General features: G+C 42.4%; 1 protein-coding gene across 2 annotated transcripts in view; it reads right to left on the bottom strand.

The window, feature by feature from the left end:
- Positions 1 to 793: 793 nt before the first annotated feature.
- Positions 794 to 22,327, bottom strand: part of FAT3 (FAT atypical cadherin 3) — a 557,781-nt gene continuing 536,247 nt past the window's right edge. The window contains exons 22-27 of one of the 2 annotated variants that reach the window (XM_011952087.1): positions 16,716 to 16,869; positions 14,152 to 14,807; positions 10,458 to 10,571; positions 8,314 to 8,373; positions 7,357 to 7,392; positions 5,823 to 6,755 (exon numbers count right to left, since the gene is read on the bottom strand). In XM_011952087.1, the coding sequence (XP_011807477.1) occupies positions 6,133 to 6,755; positions 7,357 to 7,392; positions 8,314 to 8,373; positions 10,458 to 10,571; positions 14,152 to 14,807; positions 16,716 to 16,869 (1,643 nt within the window). In that variant the 3' untranslated portion in view covers positions 5,823 to 6,132. Of the gene's footprint in view, positions 6,756 to 7,356; positions 7,393 to 8,313; positions 8,374 to 10,457; positions 10,572 to 14,151; positions 14,808 to 16,715; positions 16,870 to 22,327 lie in introns of both variants that reach the window. The other variant, XM_011952088.1, reaches the window with a different exon arrangement.

Here is a 22,327-nt window from a genome sequence, read left to right as displayed (position 1 = left end):
TGCCAATTGTGCCCCCAAACTTTTGGAAAGAAACTTTTTTTTTTTTTTTTTGAGGGAGAGGAGTGCTGGAGCTGCTGTCTAGAAGAGGTGGGGATGTGCTTAGATTTCCACAGATGTAGGACTTGATTATCTTTATTTGTTCAAGCCTCCAGCACTCTTTTCAATTTTCTCACCAGGGAAAAATCTCACAAGGTGTGTGCTCAGTAAGAAGTTACATAAGATGGCCGGGTGCGGTGGCTCAAGCCTGTAATCCCAGCACTTTGGGAGGTCAGGAGATCAAGACCATCCTAGCTAACACAGTGAAACCCCGTCTCTACTAAAAAAAAAAAAAAAAAAAATCTAGCCAGGCGAGGTAGCGGGCGCCTGTAGTCCCAGCTACTCGGGAGGCTGAGGCAGGAGAATGGCGTAAACCTGGGAGGCGGAGCTTGCAGTGAGCTGAGATCCGGCCACTGCACTCTAGCCTGGGCGACAGAGCGAGACTCCGTCTCAAAAAAAAAAAAAAAGAGGTTACATAAGATTTCAACATGTGTACCAGGACAGATGGAAGATTTTCTGGAGGTAAAAAGCCTCGGGGGCTCGGGGAAGCCACACTAACACAACAAAACTAAAACATCCCTTTCAGACCAGAGACCCCTCTCTTTCAGGGGTAGACTAGGGCTAAAGAGCTTTGCTCTGTACCACGTCTTTCTACCATGCCCTGTGGAATATGTCCTCCTAAATACCATGTGAGCAATGAATTAAAGTTAAAGATAAAGAAAAGGAAACACTTAAAAAGAGTCAACACAATTGCTAGTTTCATTTTTTTCTTTTTACTTGAAAACTTGTTTTAACCATCAAATTTTGGCAGTTACAAACCTGTACACTGTTGTGTTTTTTGTTGTTGTTGTTTCTTTTTTTTTTTTTGGCTGTCTTTTTTTTGTTTGCTTTTGTTTTGTTTTTTTCTTTTTTCTTTTCCTTTTTTTTTTTTTTTTTAGAAAAAGAACACAAGACTGAATACTGCCACCAGCAATATATGCAGGAACAATCCATTTTCTTAAGGGACAAAATCCACTCTAAGTGTTAGCTTTCCCCTTTGCATAAGGTTTGGTGTGTGATGTGTGTGCAAGTTGAGGTGGATGTGCATGTGTATGAAGGAATGACATACCTCATTGTGACTCTGAAATTGCATAAAAGTAAAATAATAACTGGGCAAAACAGATTCATTTTTTTACAAATGTCAATAAAAACATTTTTCTTGAAAACAGAGAAAGTTAAATGAAAACAATAAGAACCAAAGCAAGGTTACAGTACATTTTGAAATGAGTAAAAAACATCATATTCAAATCTAAAATCCTTTTTTGTGTGTGCGTAGTTACCTCAAAAGTTTGCAGACCAACAGCATGGATGACTTACAATTATATTCGACCCCCCAAATTAAAGCATCCTGATAGGCATCAAATATAGTATCTACAAAAGCCTGGAAAATTGAAACCATTTATATACAATTTTATAAACATTTTAAACACCAAAACATACATCTTTTACAAACCAGCCTGTTTGCAACAGGCAAATGTACAAGACAATCTCTCTGATACAGTGCTTAAAAAGAACTGCTTCCATTTCCAAACACATTTGCCACTCCCATAATGCAGTAGTGTGGGCTCATAAGATTGTTAAATAGTAGCAATTCAGGTATTTGTTTGCCAGAAGTGTACTACAGTACACACTAATCGGTCCAAACACGCTCCAAATGACTCTACGATTCTCAAGTGCATTCTAAACACTAGAAGAGACTAATTATGGCCTTTGTGTATTATTACCTACTTTAATTATTGCTTTTCATTATTACATAAGGAAAGAAATATCATATTCTTTTCCTATCTCTTAGCCAGCTGGCTAAATATTAACTGATGCCAGACCCACAAACGGTGACTTTAAACCCCAGCATTACACAACCAGAAGCTCAAAGACATTGTGGATTTTCATCAGAATAATGTGCAGTTGAACACTGTGGGACACAAACCAGCAAAAACACATAACCACCTTCTCACAGAGCACACAAAATGATGACACGGAATAAATGCCTCTTCAAATCTCCATTTCCCATGGTTTGAAGCTAAAAACATAAAACATTACAGCCTAACCACTTTAGCAATACTTGTGCACTGGGAAGGCAGCGGAGTGAAGAGCCAGACAATTACCTGGACAATCCATGCAAAATGAACACTAGATCTTCCTGAATTACTTCACATAAAACTGTTTTCTGGATCTGTAATAATTTATTTTGACAATCTCTTTTCTCAATTCCCCTGATTTTGATGATGCAAACATAGCATCAGTGTGGGTAGGGTGGGGTGGGAAGTAAGTAGGAGAGGACTGATGGTAGATATGTTCTACTTGCTTTTTTTCCAGAATGTGCTAGTAATTTCCAAGGAAAGTTCCAGGCACATCCTAGAAACTAGTCCCCCTTTCCAGGCTTTCACATTGAGTCTCTAATTGGACGAACCTCAAAGCATGGACCACCTACTCATGTTACTAAATCTTTTACATGGCATTTCATGAATAGGCAGGTCAACGGTACATGGAAAGCTGGCATAGACTAGAACGCAGCAGCAAAATATTCATAGAGGAAAGGGAATAAATGAAGCATGCACTTTATTCACCTTTTACTACCCTCAAGTTCTTGCTTACTATATGACGAGCACCAAGAGTCTAGCTATTCTCAACCTAACCAGAATGTGTGCAATACTAGTAAAGTGCCTACAACAGATATGGGAAATGGCTTCCAGGAGGTGGCACATACATGTTAGAAAAATGAGAAGGACACCAATTGATTTAAATATTTTCCACATGGTTCATCATGGTGGCGGGGGTAGGACAAAGAGTAGCCAGTGTTGGTGGGAAGAAAAAAATGCAAAACCAAAACCAAAAATGCAACCAGTAGGTAACAGTATAATCAAAGTTTCATTACAACTGATGACTGGTCTGAGCTGAACTCTGTAATTATCATTCATCCCTATTATACAAACATTCATTTGGCAAAAGCAGCATTTCGATGAATGTCTACAGAAATGTGTGAATTCTATAACCCCTCTCCCTAGAGGGGCTGCAAGGAAACATAAGATCAACTGGCTTCCAGAAAAATATTCTCCATGAATTTCCTTTTATAGCATATTCCAAAGGAGGAATGGTGGAAGTCAGAGGGTCCATCAGAACCAGGTGGCTCCCATGCTCAAGGCAGTGTAGGGGTGAACAATATTACGTAAAAAGAATATTGGCCAGATGGATGGGTTCTAGTCCTTGTTAAGCTAATTAACTTCTTCTGTGAGCTTGGGAAGTCCCTTCCACACCCAAAGAAGGTATGTCTCCTTTTTGATAAAATAAGGAGTTTGGACTAGCAACTAGTCCTCTTCCAGCTGTTTTGAATCAGTGGTCATCCTCACCTAGTAGCATCTTGGCCTGATTGCAAAGCATTTCATAATCTACAGGGAAATCTAACTTTCCAAAAAGTGAAGAGATAGCATGTGTTTAAAGATAATGAATCGAAACATAATACATGCTTGCCTGGTATATATTTAGCTGCAGAGCTATTCTGCAGAAAATCAGGGGACAATATCCCAAAGAAAGAGATATTTTACATAGGTGACAGCAAAGGGTGGGCACAATTTTCTTCAGTGGCTTCATGACTGCATTAGGATCTATTTATTCTTTCATTATCGTGTCAGTCAGGCATTCTCCCTTGAAGAGATGCTGTGTAAGCAGTAGTGACTCATCGGCATTAATCTCATTCTAATATTTCCTGGGGGCAAGAAATGAATTGTTGGTTTTACTTTGATGGTTTTTATGTCATTGCATTACTTAAAGTGTAGCAGTGACTCTATTCTAGGACATTAGTTTGTCATTTTTTTCCATGACTCTTGCAAATGTGCTTCTAACATAAGAAAAATACCAAAGACTTTATTATCGAAAGCAGCCTTAGTGAAATTCATTTATTTCAAGACCACAGTGTGGATAATGCCTCCATGAGTAGGTCTGACCAAGAGACAGGAAGAGAAAGGCTGAAAAACCTGTGAAGTGTATCCACTTACTTAGAAAGTTTGGGAATGAAAAGGGATGTGTTTTTTTTGCATAAACTTTCAGAAACACTGACTCATAAAAAAGAAGTAAGTAGATTAAATGGAACTGAAATAACTAAAAATATGTCTGAGTGAATAATGCACAGACTTGGGACAGTACAGTTTACACACCAATGCCATATGTCATCAGAAACTGTGGACACAGATTTGCTCATTAAGCAGATAGTGCAAATATGCATATATTTACCATGGCCACTGCACAGGCAGCCATAATCTGATTGAAGCAAAAGAGGAAAGTCACTCAACTTATCAACTTTAAGTTTTGAGGACTGGATTTTTATATTTCAGGTGGAATGATTCTCCTGTTAATTTTGGAAATCATGGCCAAAGCCCACAGATGAGAAGGGAATCCCAGGGTGTAATCAAACATTACACATTTTAAAAACAGAGGTTAGTTCTGGAAAATTATAAGAAAATACTGTTTTTAAAAAGCACAGTTTTGGGCTGAGTATGGTGGCTCATGCTTGTAATCCCAGCACTTTGGGGGGCCACGGCAGGCAGATCACGAGGTCAGGAGTTCGAGACCAGCCTGGCCAACATGGTGAAACCCCATCTCTACTAAAACTACAAAAAGTTAGCTGGGCGTGGTGGCACACACCTGTAATCCCAGCTACTTGGGAGGCTGAGGCAGGAGAATTGCTTGAACCCAGGAGCCGCGATTGCACCATTGCACTCCAGCCTGGGCAATAGAGCAAGACTCTGTCAAAAAAAAAAAAAAAAAGCACAATTTTCTTTATTGGCAGTACCAAAATAAAGTTAACTGAACCAGAGTAAAATATGGCATTTGATGTTTCTCTAACACCATAGAGATCAGAGAAATTGAAAGGTATGCCATGCTCACTGACAGAATTTTCAACATGGACCATTTCCCAAAACCTTCACATTAGCTTTCCTCAAGAGCAGCCTTACTGAGTGCAAGCACATATTTGTACATAGGCCCAGACAGACACGCACTATTATAATTTATACACAATAACTAGTCTACTTTCTTCTTTTCTTAACATAATTGTATTTATAATGGTGACGCTACTGATTTCGAGTAACAGACACCTTTCCTCTGCATTATCAAGAATTGTGATTATCTAGGCTGCAAACTTTGAAGGTATAGTTTTTTCTTTTTTTTTCCTCCCTGAATTTGTGAGTTTTGCTTGAACTTCTAAAAATATCTCATTGTAGAAAACCTATAGAACAAAGCCAACTTCTGTAGCAATGTTAGATTTACCGATGGGAATATTTACCAGAAAACACAAAACCAACCAGATAATCACATTCTTTCTAATGTTCAAACAATTCCAACTTCCTCCCCCACCCACCAAATGGAACCCAAAAGCCTCACGTTGCTCTTCATTGATACCTTTCTCGAAGATCATAAAACCCAACTATATTAGATTGGATGCTTAACACAAGCAAACAGAAATAACTGAGCATACTAAACATGTTATTCAAACCTAATTTTGTAGCTGAAAATTGGGCAGCTTATCAAAAAAATAGAGTTGATTTAGAAGGCTTCAGCCCATTTTCTGGTTTGTTTAATATTTGTTTCTCTTTTCTTTCGCCTAAGAGACTAACTTTTCCAACAATCATTACTACTATTTTCATTTCATTGGCTCAAAATTACATGCAACAATGCCTCTTTGATTGTTGCCAGTTTTTAATACTGCAAGGACTGACGCTGTAACACTTTCCAGGGTACAACACTGCACAAAGCCATACAAGACTGGCTGTATAACTTAGTGGGTGAAATAATTTTTCCCTCTTTGCATTTTTAGCTGTGAACACAGGTACCTCCATCAAGGATTACCAGACACCTCTCAAAAACAATTTCTGAGCCTTTCATTTTCACCCAACTGGAATCAAGCTTGCTTGTTGGGACAGTATGACTTGTGAAGAAGTTTCTAGTGGAAAAATACCATATTCCCTTCTCTTTCCACAGACGATGCTCCACTGGGACACAAGCCCAGCCAATCAGCTTCCACTTTTCTGTAACAAACAGGGTGAACTACCCAAGATGTGGTGTCTACACTTGAGTCTGGTGCTGAGTCTCCACAAAGGGAATGTGAAGGCTGGCGAGGCTGAGTTCTCCTACGCTCTCGTAGTCACTCATGGCTACTTCGGAATTGTCAAAGCCGCAGTTGGCTGACACATCTGAGGATGAGGTGCCTCTGGAATTGTGCAAGGACAGAGACACGCTGTCTGCTGGGCCTGTGGGCTCTGTGCCCTGGTTCATGCTCACAGCAAAAGTACTAAATTCACAGCTGGCAGGCGGGCCCACCAAATCCGTTTCATTGGGGAATGGGTGAGGAGGGAGGTACTGGCTAGGATGGAACTGGGGCCTTCTCCTGCAGTCCGGGCTCAGTGTGCTGGCCAGGGAGACAGGCTGGGAGGGTGGCAGGGCCTCATATTGGTCCGGGAAGTCCTCCGGGAGAGGGGGAGGCAGCTGGTCCTGACTCAAGAACTCCTCTTCATGAGGGGGTGGGTATTCACTGTCAATGTCATAACCACCAAGGTAGTAATCACTCTCCAGCTCCCGTGTGCTCCCCTGGTGTGCAGACCCTCCATCCTGGTTCTCATAGTTGGGCACTTCCTCTATGTCCGACAGGCGGGCCCCTGGCATCCAGTCAGAGGTGTCCCAGTGATAGGCTGCAAGAGAAAAACCATGACAGTTAATTTCCTCTAGACTGGAGTTGGCGCATGGCTGGGAAAGGAGCAGGGGAGGGACCTGACATGCAATTTTTAGCATCCAAGAGACCCTAAGAAGCAGATTCTTACAAGGGTCTATGGGGCCAGCCATGCTTTGGCCTGTGGAGAACAAGGCGATGGCAACTCTGACAGGTTGATGCGTGGTTGGTGCAGAGCCTCACACTTAGCCATGCCGTGAGATGAAGAGCGAGGACACGCCAAGGAGACAGTTCCAGGACCCCTGAGAACTGTCCCCACTCCCTCTTCCTAGTCACATGCTATTGCAGAGCCAGACTGGCAACGTGCTTGCAGAGAGGTCCATCAGCTGTGCTGTGGACCACAGGAGGCAGGAAGGTGTGCAGGCAAACGGGTGAAACACACGCACAGAGGATGAGGCTAGGAGGGGAATGCTGTTGGAGCTTTCACCTCCAATACTGAGCGCATGAGACACCTGAGACATGCAAAATTCAGATCAGGGCAGAGGGACAGGAACAGGGTAAGAAAGAACTCAGCAATTCACAACACACAAATAAAAGTTATGCTAGGGTTGCGGCACAGTCACCTCGGTTGTAGTTCTGTCCTTGGTCCATGACAGACACTGTTTAAATACAAAGTGAAAAGTAAAACTGACAATCCAAACCACATGAAGAGGGATAAAACAGAACATTTGAAATGACTTTAAAAAACATGCTCCTAAAGGCCTATGGGCTATGAATAAGTTTAGCCTTTTTTATTTCTTCCCATTTTATTTCTTTCCCATATTTAGGAAAAAAACAAAGCAAAACAAAACAGATAAATCACATTTATGCCAGGCCCTGATTTTATTAAGTTGCTAATAAAAGTTACCTGGTTGAAATAAGTATCCATAATATTGCAGCTCTGAATGATTTCTTAAGGATTCCCAGCTCATAGTAGGAGCTCAATGAACACATGTTGAATATAAAGATAAATTTAGTATTAATCTGGATTGCAACTAATTGGGTGCTCTTCTCCTGAAAGGGATTTTATAAAGAGAGTACCCCACATATTTTTTTTTTTTGAGGCGGAGTCTCGCTCTGTCGCCCAGGCTGGAGTGCAGTGGCCGGATCTCAGCTCACTGCAAGCTCCGCCTCCCGGGTTTATGCCATTCTCCTGCCTCAGCCTCCCGAGTAGCTGGGATTACAGGCGCCCGCCACCTCGCCCGGCTAGTTTTTGTATTTTTAGTAGAGACGGGGTTTCACCGTGTTAGCCAGGATGGTCTCGATCTCCTGACCTCGTGATCCGCCCGTCTCGGCCTCCCAAAGTGCTGGGATTACAGGCTTGAGCCACCGCGCCCGGCCCATATTTTTTTAAAATAAATTATGAACTAGGTTTTGTTTTTCAAAATTGTAAAACAGATCCATAGAGAAATACCCCACATCTCATCGGAAACCAGCTGTTCATTGCCCACTCTGTGGCCAATCCATTAAAATCACTCCTAGTCCAAAGTAACATGGAAGCAAAATTTCAAGAAATGCTATGGAAGAAAAAAAGTAAATACCTTCATTCTCTATAGTGTCAACTACATTGTTGACAAGCTGAATGACAGTCACTATGGAGGCTTGTGGTCAGGAAAAGAAGATCGGAGGGAGGGGAAGGACAGCTTCAGGTTAGTTGTGTATTTTAAACACACCTTAACTTATTTTAACAACAACAACAAAAACAACAATGAAGGTGCAGCATGCAAACACCCAAAGCCTCCCCACAATCTGTTAGGGAGTGTATCAGTGGACACCTTTATCTAGAGGGTCCCAGGATTTGTGGAATGGAAGAGAAATGGCAGCAAATCCAAGGCCAGTCCTCCTGAAAGGCACGATCGGTCATGATTGCTGGGTCATAAATTCACCCCTCATGACTTAGCAAAATCAATTTAGGAAGGTAGCGGCTCATCAAGCTCATGCTAATTTCTCATTAGCAACTCCCAAAGGCTCTCAGAGGAAGACCTCACTATTCCCAGGAATAATTATTTGTTGGTCAGTCATGCTGCTCTGAACCAAATGCCAGTGATAGAGGATAACCTTTGCAGGGCTGATGGCTTCACGGTCACATAATGCCACTGACGGCCCAGAACGACCCAAGGCCTAGCTTCCACCAGTAAGGTGTGGACAGAAGTCAGCATTTGGCCTCTCATATAGTTAGAATAGAGGAGGAGATACCTGTGGTCTATATGGGTTGCCTTAATGCTCAGTACAACAGCTTGTGGAGAGGTGATCAGGCTTAAAACCAGTTTGATGAAAGTTCCTAACACTACCTGCCTCATTTGGGACCAACTTGGAATGTGAAGCATAAAAAGGCAAGAGTGTGATCCTCAGGGTGCACACAGCAGAGCCCAGGAGAACAGTTAACCAGGCATCACTGTTGGATCTGCTGCCTGGAGTCTGGACTGTCTATGTTCTTAGGTGCTTCTGTATAAAGTGCAAACTAGCCACAGCTTTTCTTCTGGCTAGGGAGGAGGAAAAGAGGATACATCAAGGCATACAGATCTGGGGGTGTATCTTTGACCTTCTGATAATGGTCAGAAAAAATCCACTGTTACACGATTTGTTGTCCCAGCAGACAGATACACTGAAGGCATCTGTACTTCTCAGAAGTGCCAGCATTTGAAAGTGGTGATGAAAATAGGCTCTTTTACTTCCATGATTGCTTCTATGGTCTTGGAGCTCACCTGTTTCTGTATTTGCCTTGGAGGCAAGGGCTATGCCTTTTTCATTTTGTACTCTGGGTAAAGGACTTAGCATATGGAAAAAATTCAGCAAGGATTTATAGATTGAATGATTACATAAATTAATAAGTATCCATTTGTTGCTAGTTGCTGACAAATGGGAAAATGACCTAAGGTAAGGCTGCTTGTCTCTGTGGATGACTGTTTGAAATTATTCTTGGTTTACCTAGCACATTGAAAACACTCACTGTTTTACGACTGTTCCTGCTTCCCTCCCTTGCCCTGGGGAGAACAACCCATCCTCCGAAGCTGGTTCCTCAGCTCAGAAAACTCAGTCCAGCATTAGCACCCTCTCCACAAGCATAAGTTCACGAGAGGTAGAGGTAGCAGCTTTGGAGTGTCAACAAAGTCTGTGAACCATGAGAAATTGCATGCAACATTTTGGGTGTATGTGCATTTTTCTAAGGAGCTGCCTCATAGTTTTTAATAAATTCTCCAAAAGCCCATAACCCAAATGATTATAAGGGGAATTCAATTGAATGAAGATTCCACTGGTTCTATTAGAAGGTTTTTGTCTCTGAACTAATTTCTAATGATGGGCATGTTGGAAATATAGTGAAGAGGGAAGAGATCGTTGGTAAAATAAAAAAAGAAATAAATTACTCTGTCTGCTAGAGAATATCATTTGGGATGAAGTAGTTCCACCACGAACCAAATCAAAGAGGACTCACTACTGGAGGCCCAGGGTAACTTCATCAACCCCTGATAACAGATCTCTGGGCCTGCTCACAGTGACAGCTCAATGGGGGCTCCTTTGGCAATGACACCCAACAATGGAGTAAACCAGGAACCTGGTGAACACGCTCAAAAGCCCATGAACAGGTTGAGAAACAAAGTCAGTCACACCACCCTCCTCCCAGCCACGGTCTTTCAGAACAGGAAGCAGAGCCCACCCACTCCAAACAAATCTGATGACTTCTTACCATTGTCGTCACCAGAATCTGACTGGAAGGAGCTGAGGGATTGAACTTCAGAGTTGCTGCCTTTATTACTACCTGCAAAGCAGGTCACTTCTCCTGGGTCATCAACCGCTTTGTCTTCGTGGACAGTCAAAGAGAAAGCAGAAATTACACTGGTTACTTTGTGCCTATTTCCTCCTGCCCACCGCCCTCCCAGCTAGTTCACTTCTCGAGGCTCTTTCATTTGCTTAGAGAAAATAATTTAGCTCCACAATAGAAAATTGATTGTGCCATTGGGGGCAAAGGTTTGTCAATCAAGTGATTTACATTATGGATTTGAAACCCTTAGCCCATAATAAATGAGCTTCCAAACAGTTGACAGCCAAAAGTAGCTGTTCCTTCCTCAAAGTGAAGCAACTGAGTGAAGAGTAAAAGGAGGATGAAGTGGCTGCATTGCTCTTTGCCACTCAGAGTTAATTTACATCATTTACATGAACTGATGAGGTGTCAACACCAAGTTAAATGAGATTACTTTTAAAATAGGGGTATAAATATTTTATAGGCGAGAATGCCTTTACATTTATCCTAACTTCCATCTCTGGACAGTGAGTGGAGTTTTCAGCTTTGCCTTCTAGAGGGCAGTGTTGTATCATTTTTGGGAGTGACCACGTTCTACACCCTGTGTCAGGTAGGAGGGCCGGCAGTGGTGTCGATATGCCCTTATCCATATATGTCCTCCTTCTTTACTGTACAAAGACAGCCAGAAACACACAGATACACGTGCGTGCACGCACACACACACACACATGCACACCAGGGCTACTTTCTTATTTGATGGACTAAAGGAATCAATAAAAACAGCCTATATCTTGAGGTTGTCAAATGCAAAATGAATTAGTAGCCCAGAAATTGTCTCACCGGCTAACTCTGCCTTGCTTAACAAAGAAGGAAATGTATTCAATACAACCCAACAAGACTTTGGGGGGAAATGTGAGTTTTGGCCTGAGGTGAATTCTGGAAATAAAGCTGTCACATCAGGAGGGGAGGAGGGCAGTGATCACCAGGAAGAGCTGCAAATCATCCTGTAATGCAATGGTACAAAGAGATGCAGACTTGTGATTAAGGGAACATTTGTCCCTCTCTGTGGCTACACGTTTCTTCCAAAAAGGGCGATGTCAGGAACAGGCATGGTGGCTCTGCATCTGCTGTCAGAGGCTGAGGCCACACGAGTTGGCTAAACAACCAATATAAGTGGAGAGATATGCCAGGGAGACATTCACCTCCTAACAGCCACATTGCAGAGAATATGAGGATGAGCTTCAAAAAAGCACAAGGTGGGCACAAGCTTAACCCTGAACACAAGGAAGGAAATGACAAATAATCCACTCTGGTGAATGAAGTGCTGAGCATAAAACTCCTTTCTCCACTCCTTCATTTATTCAACTCCCCCCTTTTTATTGCTAAATAAAAAAGAACCTATTAACTATTGGATTGGCAAGATTATAGTAAAGTCTAACTCAACAGATAATTTGAGAGTGAATATATTTATGACTGAAATTCAAGAGCAACTGCTTAAAATATATGTGTCTACAGAAAGATGGAATCAGCAGATAGCATGTTGGGGCAGTGCTAGAATAGAAAGAATTCATCCTTGGCCCTCTGCTATCACCAAGAAATCCTCTTCCTCTAATACCGCTCTTCTTCCTTCCTGCCAAAGCTCCCAAGAACAGTGCTGGTAAGAGCACAGGTTTTAATCCTGACTTCTCCTTTTGCTAGTTAGGTGCCCTCAGGTGAGTATTTCACTCATTGAATGAAGTTTTTTCCTCCATGGAAAGATGGCCTGGTAATGGTACCAACATAGGGGCACTGTGATGGTTTAAGGAGATGATACAACACACAGCAGTGTGCTTCACATTCACCTGCTGCTCTGACTTTCTCATCAAACCTCTTGGTTCTCAACCCTTGCATGCTGGCTTCTGCCTTGATGGCTCTACTGAGAGGCGCCTGAGATGCTAAGACTCCTCTCACCATCAAGCTCACTATACATCTATTTTAGCCTGTGTCCTCCTTGGCAGTTTCACAGTAGTCAATACTGATGACCTTACTGACATTCTCTTGGCTTCTGGACGGGGTCATTTCCTTTTCCCTTTTCTTTCTTTGTTGGAAAGTGTTTGTCTTCTTGCCTGGCTCCTCCCCTTCTGCCCAAAGCCCACATGTAGTCATCTACAGGGTTCTTTTGGAGGCCTGGTTTGACCATCCTCTCTGTTCTTGTTCCCTTGGTGAGTTCACCCTCCTACAGAGTCCACCATCCTACATGCAGATGTCGTTCAAACTTTCACTTCTAACCTTGACCTCTCACCTGAACAACGGAGCCAGACATCTCTCGGGTAACCCTCTATGTGTCCTCTACACTGAGCTTCTTCCTGTTCCTAGGAGGCCATCTCCAAAGTGTCCTACTGAAATCTTATTCATGCTTAAAGATATCAGTAGGAATACTCCCTTCCTCCATGAAGAAAACCTTTATCTCCCTGGCTGCCCATGGTCTCTAGCTCCATCTGAAACCTTCCTGCTCCCTCCTTCTCCCTCAACATATGCCACAGTGCTATAACCATGGCCTTCTAGGACACAGCTGCTACTGGGATCTAAAGTCATTTGTCCTGATGAAGTTATGGGTTACAGCAAAGATTCCTTTAGTCTCCTTGTGATGGATACTAACAGCAGGGAAAACAATCTCTCACACAGATGTTCACAGAGACTACCTAAGTTGCTCTCTGCTTTCTTCCCTCTTTGGGAAGGAAGCCTGTTCAATTTCTTCTCCTAGGATCAGCCAGAGCCAGCTTTAAAAAATGTAAATTAGATCATGTCAGTCACTTAGTTAAAAACCTGCAATAGTGTTGCTGTTAAAATGCAAGCACCAATTGCACCGACCTCCTTTGTGCTCTTCTACACACCAAGCTTCTTCCCACCCCAGGACTTTTGCACCTGTGGCTCTTCCCTGTGCCTAGAATGTTGCTATATGAGGCCAAGTGAAGGGGCAAACACCACCATCTGGCTCAGACCACCTTTCTGCCTTGTGGATCCCCCCCCCTTGTTTCATGGTCTCTATATTCCAGCCAAGAAGAAATGACTTGCTTTTCTTCTGATCACATGGGTCCCCCCTGTGGTGGAATATCCTCCTTTCCCCAGACTCTTTAACTCATCACGGTCCAATTGAAGTGCCCCTCTGCTTCTCTCAAGTCTTCATTCTAAGACTGGAAATACTCTCTTCTTCCAACCTTCCAGAGTGCACTTCTGGACATCACTGATGTGGCTTTTTGCACTTTGTACATAGGCCCAGAAACACACACTATTATAATTTATACACAATAACTAGTCTACTTTCTTCTTTTCTTTTGCACTTTGACCAGTGGCCCGCTATTGTGAGAAGAGGGTGGGTTTTGGAGCATGGAAGACTTGGGTTGGGGTACTGACTGCCTCTAACTAGCTGCCTGACCTTGGGCTCATGATGTTACCCTCTCTGAGCTTCATTTCTCCCATCTGTAAGTGGGAATCGGAACCAGGACGGTTTTCCAGAGCCTGTGTGAACACTCCACTCCAGCATGTCATAGCGAATGCTCTGCCCACAGGGTCTCTCTTTCATCCCTTAGCGTCCTCGCACAACGCCCCCTGCAGGTTCCCTGTAAGCACAGAGGGGTGAGCATTACCACTTTCTACTCACTCTCAGTTCCCGCGTCCCAGCCATTCTTCCGGATGGAGTCGCAGTCGGAGCGGCAGGGTGACACGGCGGGGAGGTTGGGGGCCACGCTGCACACGACCACGCCCCGCCGGGCTGTCAGGATGCGGGGCGACTCGGGGTGAAACGTGGTCATCTCCTGGTGCTCGCCTCCCAGCCCGTCCACGATCTTATCCAGGTTGCTCCTGGAGTCGCTCTGGAAGCAGGGTGTGTAGGCCATGGGGCGCACGGGGACCTGCGGGGGCCCCACCTCCTGGTAGACGTTGCGGCCGTCCCCGCTGCCGCGCAGGTTCCGGAACGGGATGCCGTTGCTCTTGTTGAGCAGGGCGGCGGTGGCCGGGTCCTGCACTAGCGTGATGTTGTTGCGGGAGTAGTTCTTGCGGAAGACCTTCTTGCGGAAGACGATGAAGAGGACCACGAGGATGAAGATGACGAAGAGGACTACGGCGATGCCGATGAGCTCCTCCTTCCCCACGTAGGAGTGGCCGGCCTGGATATTGGGCACCACCACGGGGCGCAGCCCGCAGTACTGGCCCACGTAGCCCGGCGTGCAGTTGCAGAGGAAGGAGCCGAACACGTTCACGCAGGAGCCTCCGTTCTCACACTCCTCTCGTTCGCACTCATTGATGTCCTCCTCACACCTGCGGCGACACAGAAGCCCCTCCCCACCGTCAGGACCTGTGCACACACAATGGGATACTGGAGCTCGAGAAAACACAGACATCTTTAAAAGAAAATGATGCACCTAAAGGGTACAGATGAAGCAGGACAAAGATGGTTGGTTTGCGGGGGAAGGGAAACTAATTTAGGCATTTATATGGACACTGTGGTCCCCAAGTCATCACTTTGCGTTAAGGTGTTCCTTCCAACCCAATCTCTCCCAGGTCTTCCTTTCCTACCTGGGTTGGGGAAAGGAAGAGACTGAGGTGGGAGAGGAGAGGAGGAGAAAGAGAAAGAATAACAGATGCTATTGAAATGGTACTGGTCTCCAAATCCGCGGGAGGAGATGCATCTCAGAATTTAAAATTGTGCAATTTTAGCAAGGACATACAACACATATCTTTCACGTTATGTAAAATACTCCTCCCCCTCACAGAAACTAGTGCTGGCCCTAGTATCCCATAATCAAAAATACCAGTGTTTCTGCAGTGAAACATATGGATATTCACACTAAATGAGAGAAATAAAGAGTAGAAAGAGCCTCAGAACAGTTTTGAACAGGTTTTGCCACCCAATTAGTTTGCCACTAACATACTCCAAACCTTTAAGTTCTCAGAGCTTTTGGGATTGTGGAATTGCAGACAAAGAGCTGTGAATCTATATATCGTATAGGTTTTCCCCAGAGGAAAGTCTTTGGTTCTGACATTTTCCTCTAATGGCTACAGTAATTTTTGGCCCCTTTGGGAAGCTGCGGGAGGCAGGGGGTGGGTGGGTGGAGGGCTACATGTCTTCAACATTCTGTGCTTATGTTAAAGGCTAATACTCACGTAGATTTTTAGGAAAAATGACTCAAGCATTCTAATGAAAAATAATTAAATCAATTTTATTCTCTTTAAAGCAATCCATGGCTCACTTTGAGTATAATTATAAGGCAAGTGTTTCAGTCTTATTCTTTCTTAGTCTTATTCTTTCTGAGAATAAGTCTCAGTCTTATTCTTTCTCAAATATTATTCTCAAATAATATTTGAGAACATAGACCTTCTTTTTCACTTTTCTCTATTTCAGCAATTGTTCTGATATGTTTATTTCAAAGGTCCGATAACCTATATTTCTGGTAATCTACCTTTTAAAATGTACCCAAATGTCCCTAATTTGAACAGATAGAGGTGAGGTCAGCCGGAAATTAGTCAGAATCACAGAGTATTTAAAAATAAATGCCGCTTTATTACTTTAAATTACATCCAACGATTCAAAGTCAGCTAAGTATTTCCTGGTAAAGTCCTCGGGAGATTTGCTCTAATGAATACATAAGACTGATCTGTAATTAGAATATCACTTGCTTGAGATTACATATATATACTTGTAAAATGATCAAGGATGGCTGAAAGTGGCATTTTACTAGGAATTTAAAATGGTCTCTTTCCTTTTGGCAAACATTTAATTTATTTATTTCTTAGGGAAAGAAAGGTTTGCAAAGGGTAGGTAAGTTTCAGTTTCTCAGAATGATCAAAAAACAATAGGCAGTAGAGTCCAGTTAATGGATTCTGCGGAAATGAGTAGTGTGTCTGCCTCAGAATTATAATAGAAATATTAGGTGGCCTAGATGACTTTCTTTTCTCCTAGTTACAGACTACATAGTAATCATACACAATTTTGAAGATACAGGGAAACATAAAGTAGAAAATATGAATTACTCATGACCCTACTACCCAGAGATAATTCCTATTAACATTTTAGTCACCTGTAAGCACTCCTTATATGTCTCGTGCAGATGTTAACCCTTTGCCTTTACTATTAGTGGCAAATATTTTATCCTCGTTAATTGCTTACTGGTTTGTTGCAGCAATAAAGAACGATGTAGAGAAAGACACTTATATAATCTCACTTACGTGACTCCAGTGAGCCCAGCTTTACAATTGCAGATGAAAGTGTTTCCTATTGGATCGCAGGATCCTCCATTCCGGCAGGGGTTTGGGAAGCAGGCTGTAATCTCAGATTCACAGTTTCTCCCCGTAAACTGTGAGAGACAGGTACACTGATAGCCTGGGGAAACAGAGGACCTCATGAGCCATGGATGCCCCTGCTAGGGCTGAGTGCTTGGACTCAGCTATAACATGTCCTCCTAATTCTTTGTTGAGCTGTATCATAGGAAGGGCCCAAATTCCAAAGGTGGTTAGCAAATTGATTGCTTGAAACATCTTGCCACTAAAATGCCAAGTTGCAGTTTGGATTTCCTGCTAGCCCACAAAAATTCACCTAATTAACCACATACACGAATGCTAGTGAGAATTGTAAGACCTTCCCAAGGGACAGATTTTAAGAGCGGAATCCAAGATGGGGAGGAAGATGTTTTCTCCCCGACACTATTACTGCACAAGGCAGATGCTTCCAGATAGGAGTGGTTTACTATTGATACCACGCTACCTCCTTTCCTGAGTCACTGTCCTATCTCCTGTGCCCTTTCTCCTTAGCCAAGTACTGAAATCCCACCTGGAAAAGGAATGAGGGGAGAGCAGGTAAAATGATATTTGTCAACTCAAATGAACCCTAGATTGGCAAAGGCACAGGGAAATGGAAACAATTCCAGCCTTTGCCCAGCTCCCCTGGTCTGATCCTGATTTTTGCGTTTTTTTCTCTTTCTCCCCTCATAAGCCCGTCATGCAGAAATTGGCAGTAATATAATATCCTCACTACAGAGAATATGAAATATCAGATGTGGAAAGAGGCATTATCGACCTCTCGAGATGCATTATCTCTCGAGATGGAAGGGATGAATAACCAGTAACGGTGTTCTTTCTTCCCTCGTTTAAAAAAAAACATAAGATTTGTTTTTTTAGATTACAGGTATACATGCACATAGTAAAGAGGAAGGTAGTTCTACAAGTTTTATTTTGTCCACCAGCAGTCATCCCTCCCATTTACACTTCCTCCGAAGTAGCCTGGGTGTTCCTTTCCCTATTTCAATATTTCCTTCCATAGTAGTTGACTATTTTGTGATTATTTTAGTGTTAGGCATTTTCTATTAGTTTTCCACTATGCTGTTTTTATTTCAAACCTTCAGCCTCACCACATAGGAATACCTCTTTTGCTGACCCAATCTCACAATATATTGTAGTGTTGTAATTTTGGTTAAGTCAATGATCAGTGTTTGCATTATGATGACAATGAAATGTTATTTGCAGCTAAGTCCTGTAGTAAGCTCGATTATATTTTTATATTCATGCATAACTTGTTTTCCCTAGAGTTAAAAAATGTCCAGTGTTTTCGCTTGCTTATTTCTGAATATTGATTGTTGATTTAACTAGAAACTCTTCATCAACCAGGTCTCTCCGAGTTTAGTTGTCTCTGCTTCCCTGTATTTTTATCCCCTGAATTAGTCTCTCCTGAGGCCCTCTGACTGGCTCCACCCTGAATGTTGTCCTCTGGCCCTGCTTTCTTGCTCTCCCATGTTGGATCTGGTGAGTCCTGTATCACCTGTCTGCCTATTTCTTGGTTTACTCTCTCATTTCACTAGAACACATTCCACAGTTACTTCCTCCAAAAGGGTTTATAGGAAGGAAATCTGGTGACACTTTGCATAGCTGAACATGTCTTTACTTCACCCTGACACCTCTTTGACAGTTAGGTTGCGTAAAAAATTATAAGCAATCCCTCCACATTGCTTTTGAGAAATCCAAAGTCATTTTGGCTCTTGGAATTTGTATGTAATTTGTTTTTTTTTTTCCCCCCCTCTCTTTAACATCTTGGAGGATCTGTTTGCCTCCAATTTTCTGAGATTTTGCAGTGATGTACTTTACATGGGTTTATTTTCAGCCAATACTGGGTACTCTGTGAGCTCTTGCAATCTGGAAATTGTTGTGTTTTCACTTTGGGAAAATTTCTTTTATTATTTCATTTGTAATTTATTTTCCTTTGTTTTCTCTATTCTGTTTTTATGGAACTTCTATTTTTTGGGTCTCAGATCTCCTGGACCTTCCTCTAATTTTATTTTTTCTCTCTTATATTACATCTCTGTGAGGTTTTGCTTTACTTTTGGTGAGAGTTTCTTATCTCCTTCACTTTTATTGAGATTTTCATTAATTTGTCATTTTCCAAGAACTTTTTTTGTGTACTGAGTTTTTATTTTATTTTTCTTTCACATGTAACATCCTGCTTCTGGGTTGTGGTTACAGTTTCTTCTCTTATCTGTCTGAGGATATTAATAATACTTTTATGAAGTTTTCTCCCTGCAATTTTTTCCAAGTTGCTTTTCTCTGTTTCTTTGTTTTGGTCTCTGTGATATTTGATTTTATGTGTCAACTTGGGTAGCCTATTGATAGCCAGATATTTGGTCAAACACTAGTCTAGGTGTTGCAGTGAAGGTATTTGGGTATTTGTGGATGTTATCAATTTATTTATTTCTTTCTATTTTTAGCTGTCAGTCTCATTGGGTATGATAAAATTTATAATCAGTTACCTTTAAATGAAATATATTACTCTCCATAATTTGGGTGGGCCTCATTATTCAGTTCAAGGACTTATGAAGAAAGAATCTTGCCTCAAGACTGTAACATGGAAGAAATTTTACCTGAATTTCTCGCCTGTTGGCTTACTCTGCAGATTTTGAATTCAAGACTGAAAAATCAACTCTTACATGAATTTTCAACCAGCCAGCCTGTTCACACAATCATGAGCCAATTCTTTGAAATCAGTGTCTCTCCACATTTATGTATGTGCACATGCTCATGTATGTGCACATGCTCATGTATATACACAAATGGTCTCTGCCTTATGATTGTTCAACTTATGATTTTTTGACTTTATGAAGGTGTGAAAACAATATATATTCCATAGAAATGTGTTTCAGGTAGGCTAGGCTAAGCTATAATGTTTGGTAGGTTAGGTGTATTAGATGCATTTTTTACTTAAGATATTTCCAACTTATGATAAGTTTATTGAGATATAACCCCATCATAAGTTGAGGAGTAGTTGCATATATCTCTTATTGGTTCTGCTTCTCTGAAGAACTCTAATACATTTTCTATCTTCCAGATGAGAGGATTTCTTTACTTGTAACCATTGCTTATTAGTTCACATTGAAGAGTATAGCAATAGAAAACTAGAAATCCAATGAGAAGCTCTGAGCACATTAATGGGGCTCAGCAACTGAGAAACTGAGTCAGTAGCTTTGGCATGGTCATTTTCCCTAATAATGGCTCATCTTATCGTCTGTTCAGAGGGAAGGTAAAGGCCTGGTTTCTAATACTGGGAGGCTGGGTGGTGGCAGAGGAGGGGTGGTTGTGAGTCTCAGCATCCAATGGGCACATCATATTTACTTTAACTCCTGTATAGCACAGTGTCTGGCGTGCTTCAGACCTGAGACCCTGCATTTCAACATCACCACACATAGCATCGGGGGAGCGATTGCCTGGTTGTGCAGAAGGAGGGTAGGAATCCAGATTGAATCCTGACTGCCTCTAAACCGTTTTGAGCAATTCTTATTTTAAGCTCTTTTCTCCATCTCTTCCCCTTCAGAAGTAACTGGTGCCTCCAGTTCCTGAGTCTTTGGGGATTCAGTCCCCTGAGTTTTTCGGAATTCAGTCCCTTGTACCAGCTGGAATCCAGGTCTCTAAGAGCTTCTTTTCTTTCTTTCTTCCTCACCACCTGTCTCTCTGCCTTCCACCTCCAAACTTGTGTTGGTGTTGTCTATTTCCCCATTTTCCTCACTTCTATGGGCTTATGACTCATATAAAAATAACTTTACTTCCATAGTAGTGGAGTTGCAAGAGCAAGCTGCCACCCTTACCCTGAAGTGGTCAAAAAGGCTTTCCCCATACCTAAGACCTTTTGTAAGTACTGCAAGGAACCATTCTCACTCTTACTTGAAGGGCTCTTGGGCTTCTCCTCTTCCAAATTTGTCAGTGACTGATGCTGGGATTATATAGCTTGATCTCTATAGATACAAGATAGTTAGAAATGTGTGGTTTGAAATGGCATATGGTCTCATGGATGCTTTGCTGAATCCCCATTACAGATAACTCCCATGTACAGAAGGAAGAATGATTGTGTGTGTGTGTGTGTTCATAGGTTCACAGAGAGAAAATCTTATCTTCAAGAGGCAGGTGCAGGAACCAAGAGAGAAATCTATTTATTTCCAAGTGGAGGAGACTATGGAGCCCCAGCCTTCCTGGCAACAAGAAATACAGAGGGTAAGAGACTGAGGCTCAGAGAGAGACACACACATATTGGAAAAAGAATGCCCTTAAACGCAAAGCCAAGGAAAGGCCAAGGAGCTCCCAAGGAAAGGCCACTGTTGATGCCAGCTATGTCTACAGAAGGCCAGCCTGAGGTCTCTGGGTAGAGGCAGAAGTCTGAGGTATGCTGGCTTGAAGTTATGCTGATTTGGGAAATTGCTCACCTTAATAGAATTGAAAATTGTTGAAGGCAGCTGTGATTTGGAAAAATGCTTCTTTGTGTCACCTGGCTGGTCATTGGCTATGATGGCATGCCTTTAGACAAAGAGTAACTTGTGAGGAGGAATTAGATTCTTTTTTAGACTCTAATCTTAAACAACCACAGTACAGGACTCTGAAAAGCACATCAATGATGAGGAGGAAAGTCAGGAATGGGGGGAGTCCAAGGCAAGGTAGGTAAACTCAGTAAAAACTCCCTCTCCAGCTCCTCTTCGGCAAGTGACTGACAGCTTCTTATAACTATATCAGAAGCACATGCGGGCAGGAGAGGGCTGTCCAGATCTAAGGGACATTTAAATCACTATCATGGAAACTGGATTCTAACTCAGGTCATGGGACTGCTTTTTGATCTGATGGCAGAGAAGCAATTTGATGTCTCTGTGCCTTGGAAAATCAGACTTTAAAATAAGAAACTACCTCTAGAGCACTATTTTACTCACACACAGTTCCTTCCGAATTTTGTCATTTTCATCATCTTCTGTGGAGTATCTAGCACTACCTGATGCAGCAGCCAGCTTGACTGATGAACATATCCACACTGACTGAGTGCCTAAGTCATAGATGGTGGTGTGGCTGGTGCCAGCTCATACAGGGTCCCAAGAGGTGACTGTTAAATATTCAGGAATTTGGCAGGTCAGTTGTTAAACCATGGGTAGCCTGACATCAGTCATGGTGGAAGTACTTACACCACAGTCATCAGTAAATGCTACAAATCAGGGCTTTTATTTTTAGAGAACTGGTTTACCAGTTCTCCCCTGGAATAGGGACTATGGCAAGCACTGAGGATACAAGGACAGAAAAGCTCCATTTAGAAGCATGCTATAGAAGAGGCAACTGCGGTACAGAGAAGCTGATTGCTTTGTCATGGTCACGAAGTTGGTGTGGATTTGAACACAGGCAGTCTGGCTCCTGAGTCCTGAACTGTATTTCTAACAACTACACTTCGTTACCCTCTCTGTTTATCAGAAAGAGCAGCAAACTGTCTAGGATCTTAAGATCGCAAACCCTTGGCGCATAGGAGGCAGAGCCATTTGGAAGAAATCTTGCTT

Source organism: Colobus angolensis, unplaced genomic scaffold (assembly GCF_000951035.1).
Source record: "Colobus angolensis palliatus isolate OR3802 unplaced genomic scaffold, Cang.pa_1.0 Scaffold332, whole genome shotgun sequence".
In the NCBI taxonomy this organism is placed as follows: Eukaryota; Metazoa; Chordata; class Mammalia; order Primates; family Cercopithecidae; genus Colobus; species Colobus angolensis.
This window is presented reverse-complemented; position numbering and strand designations above follow the sequence as displayed.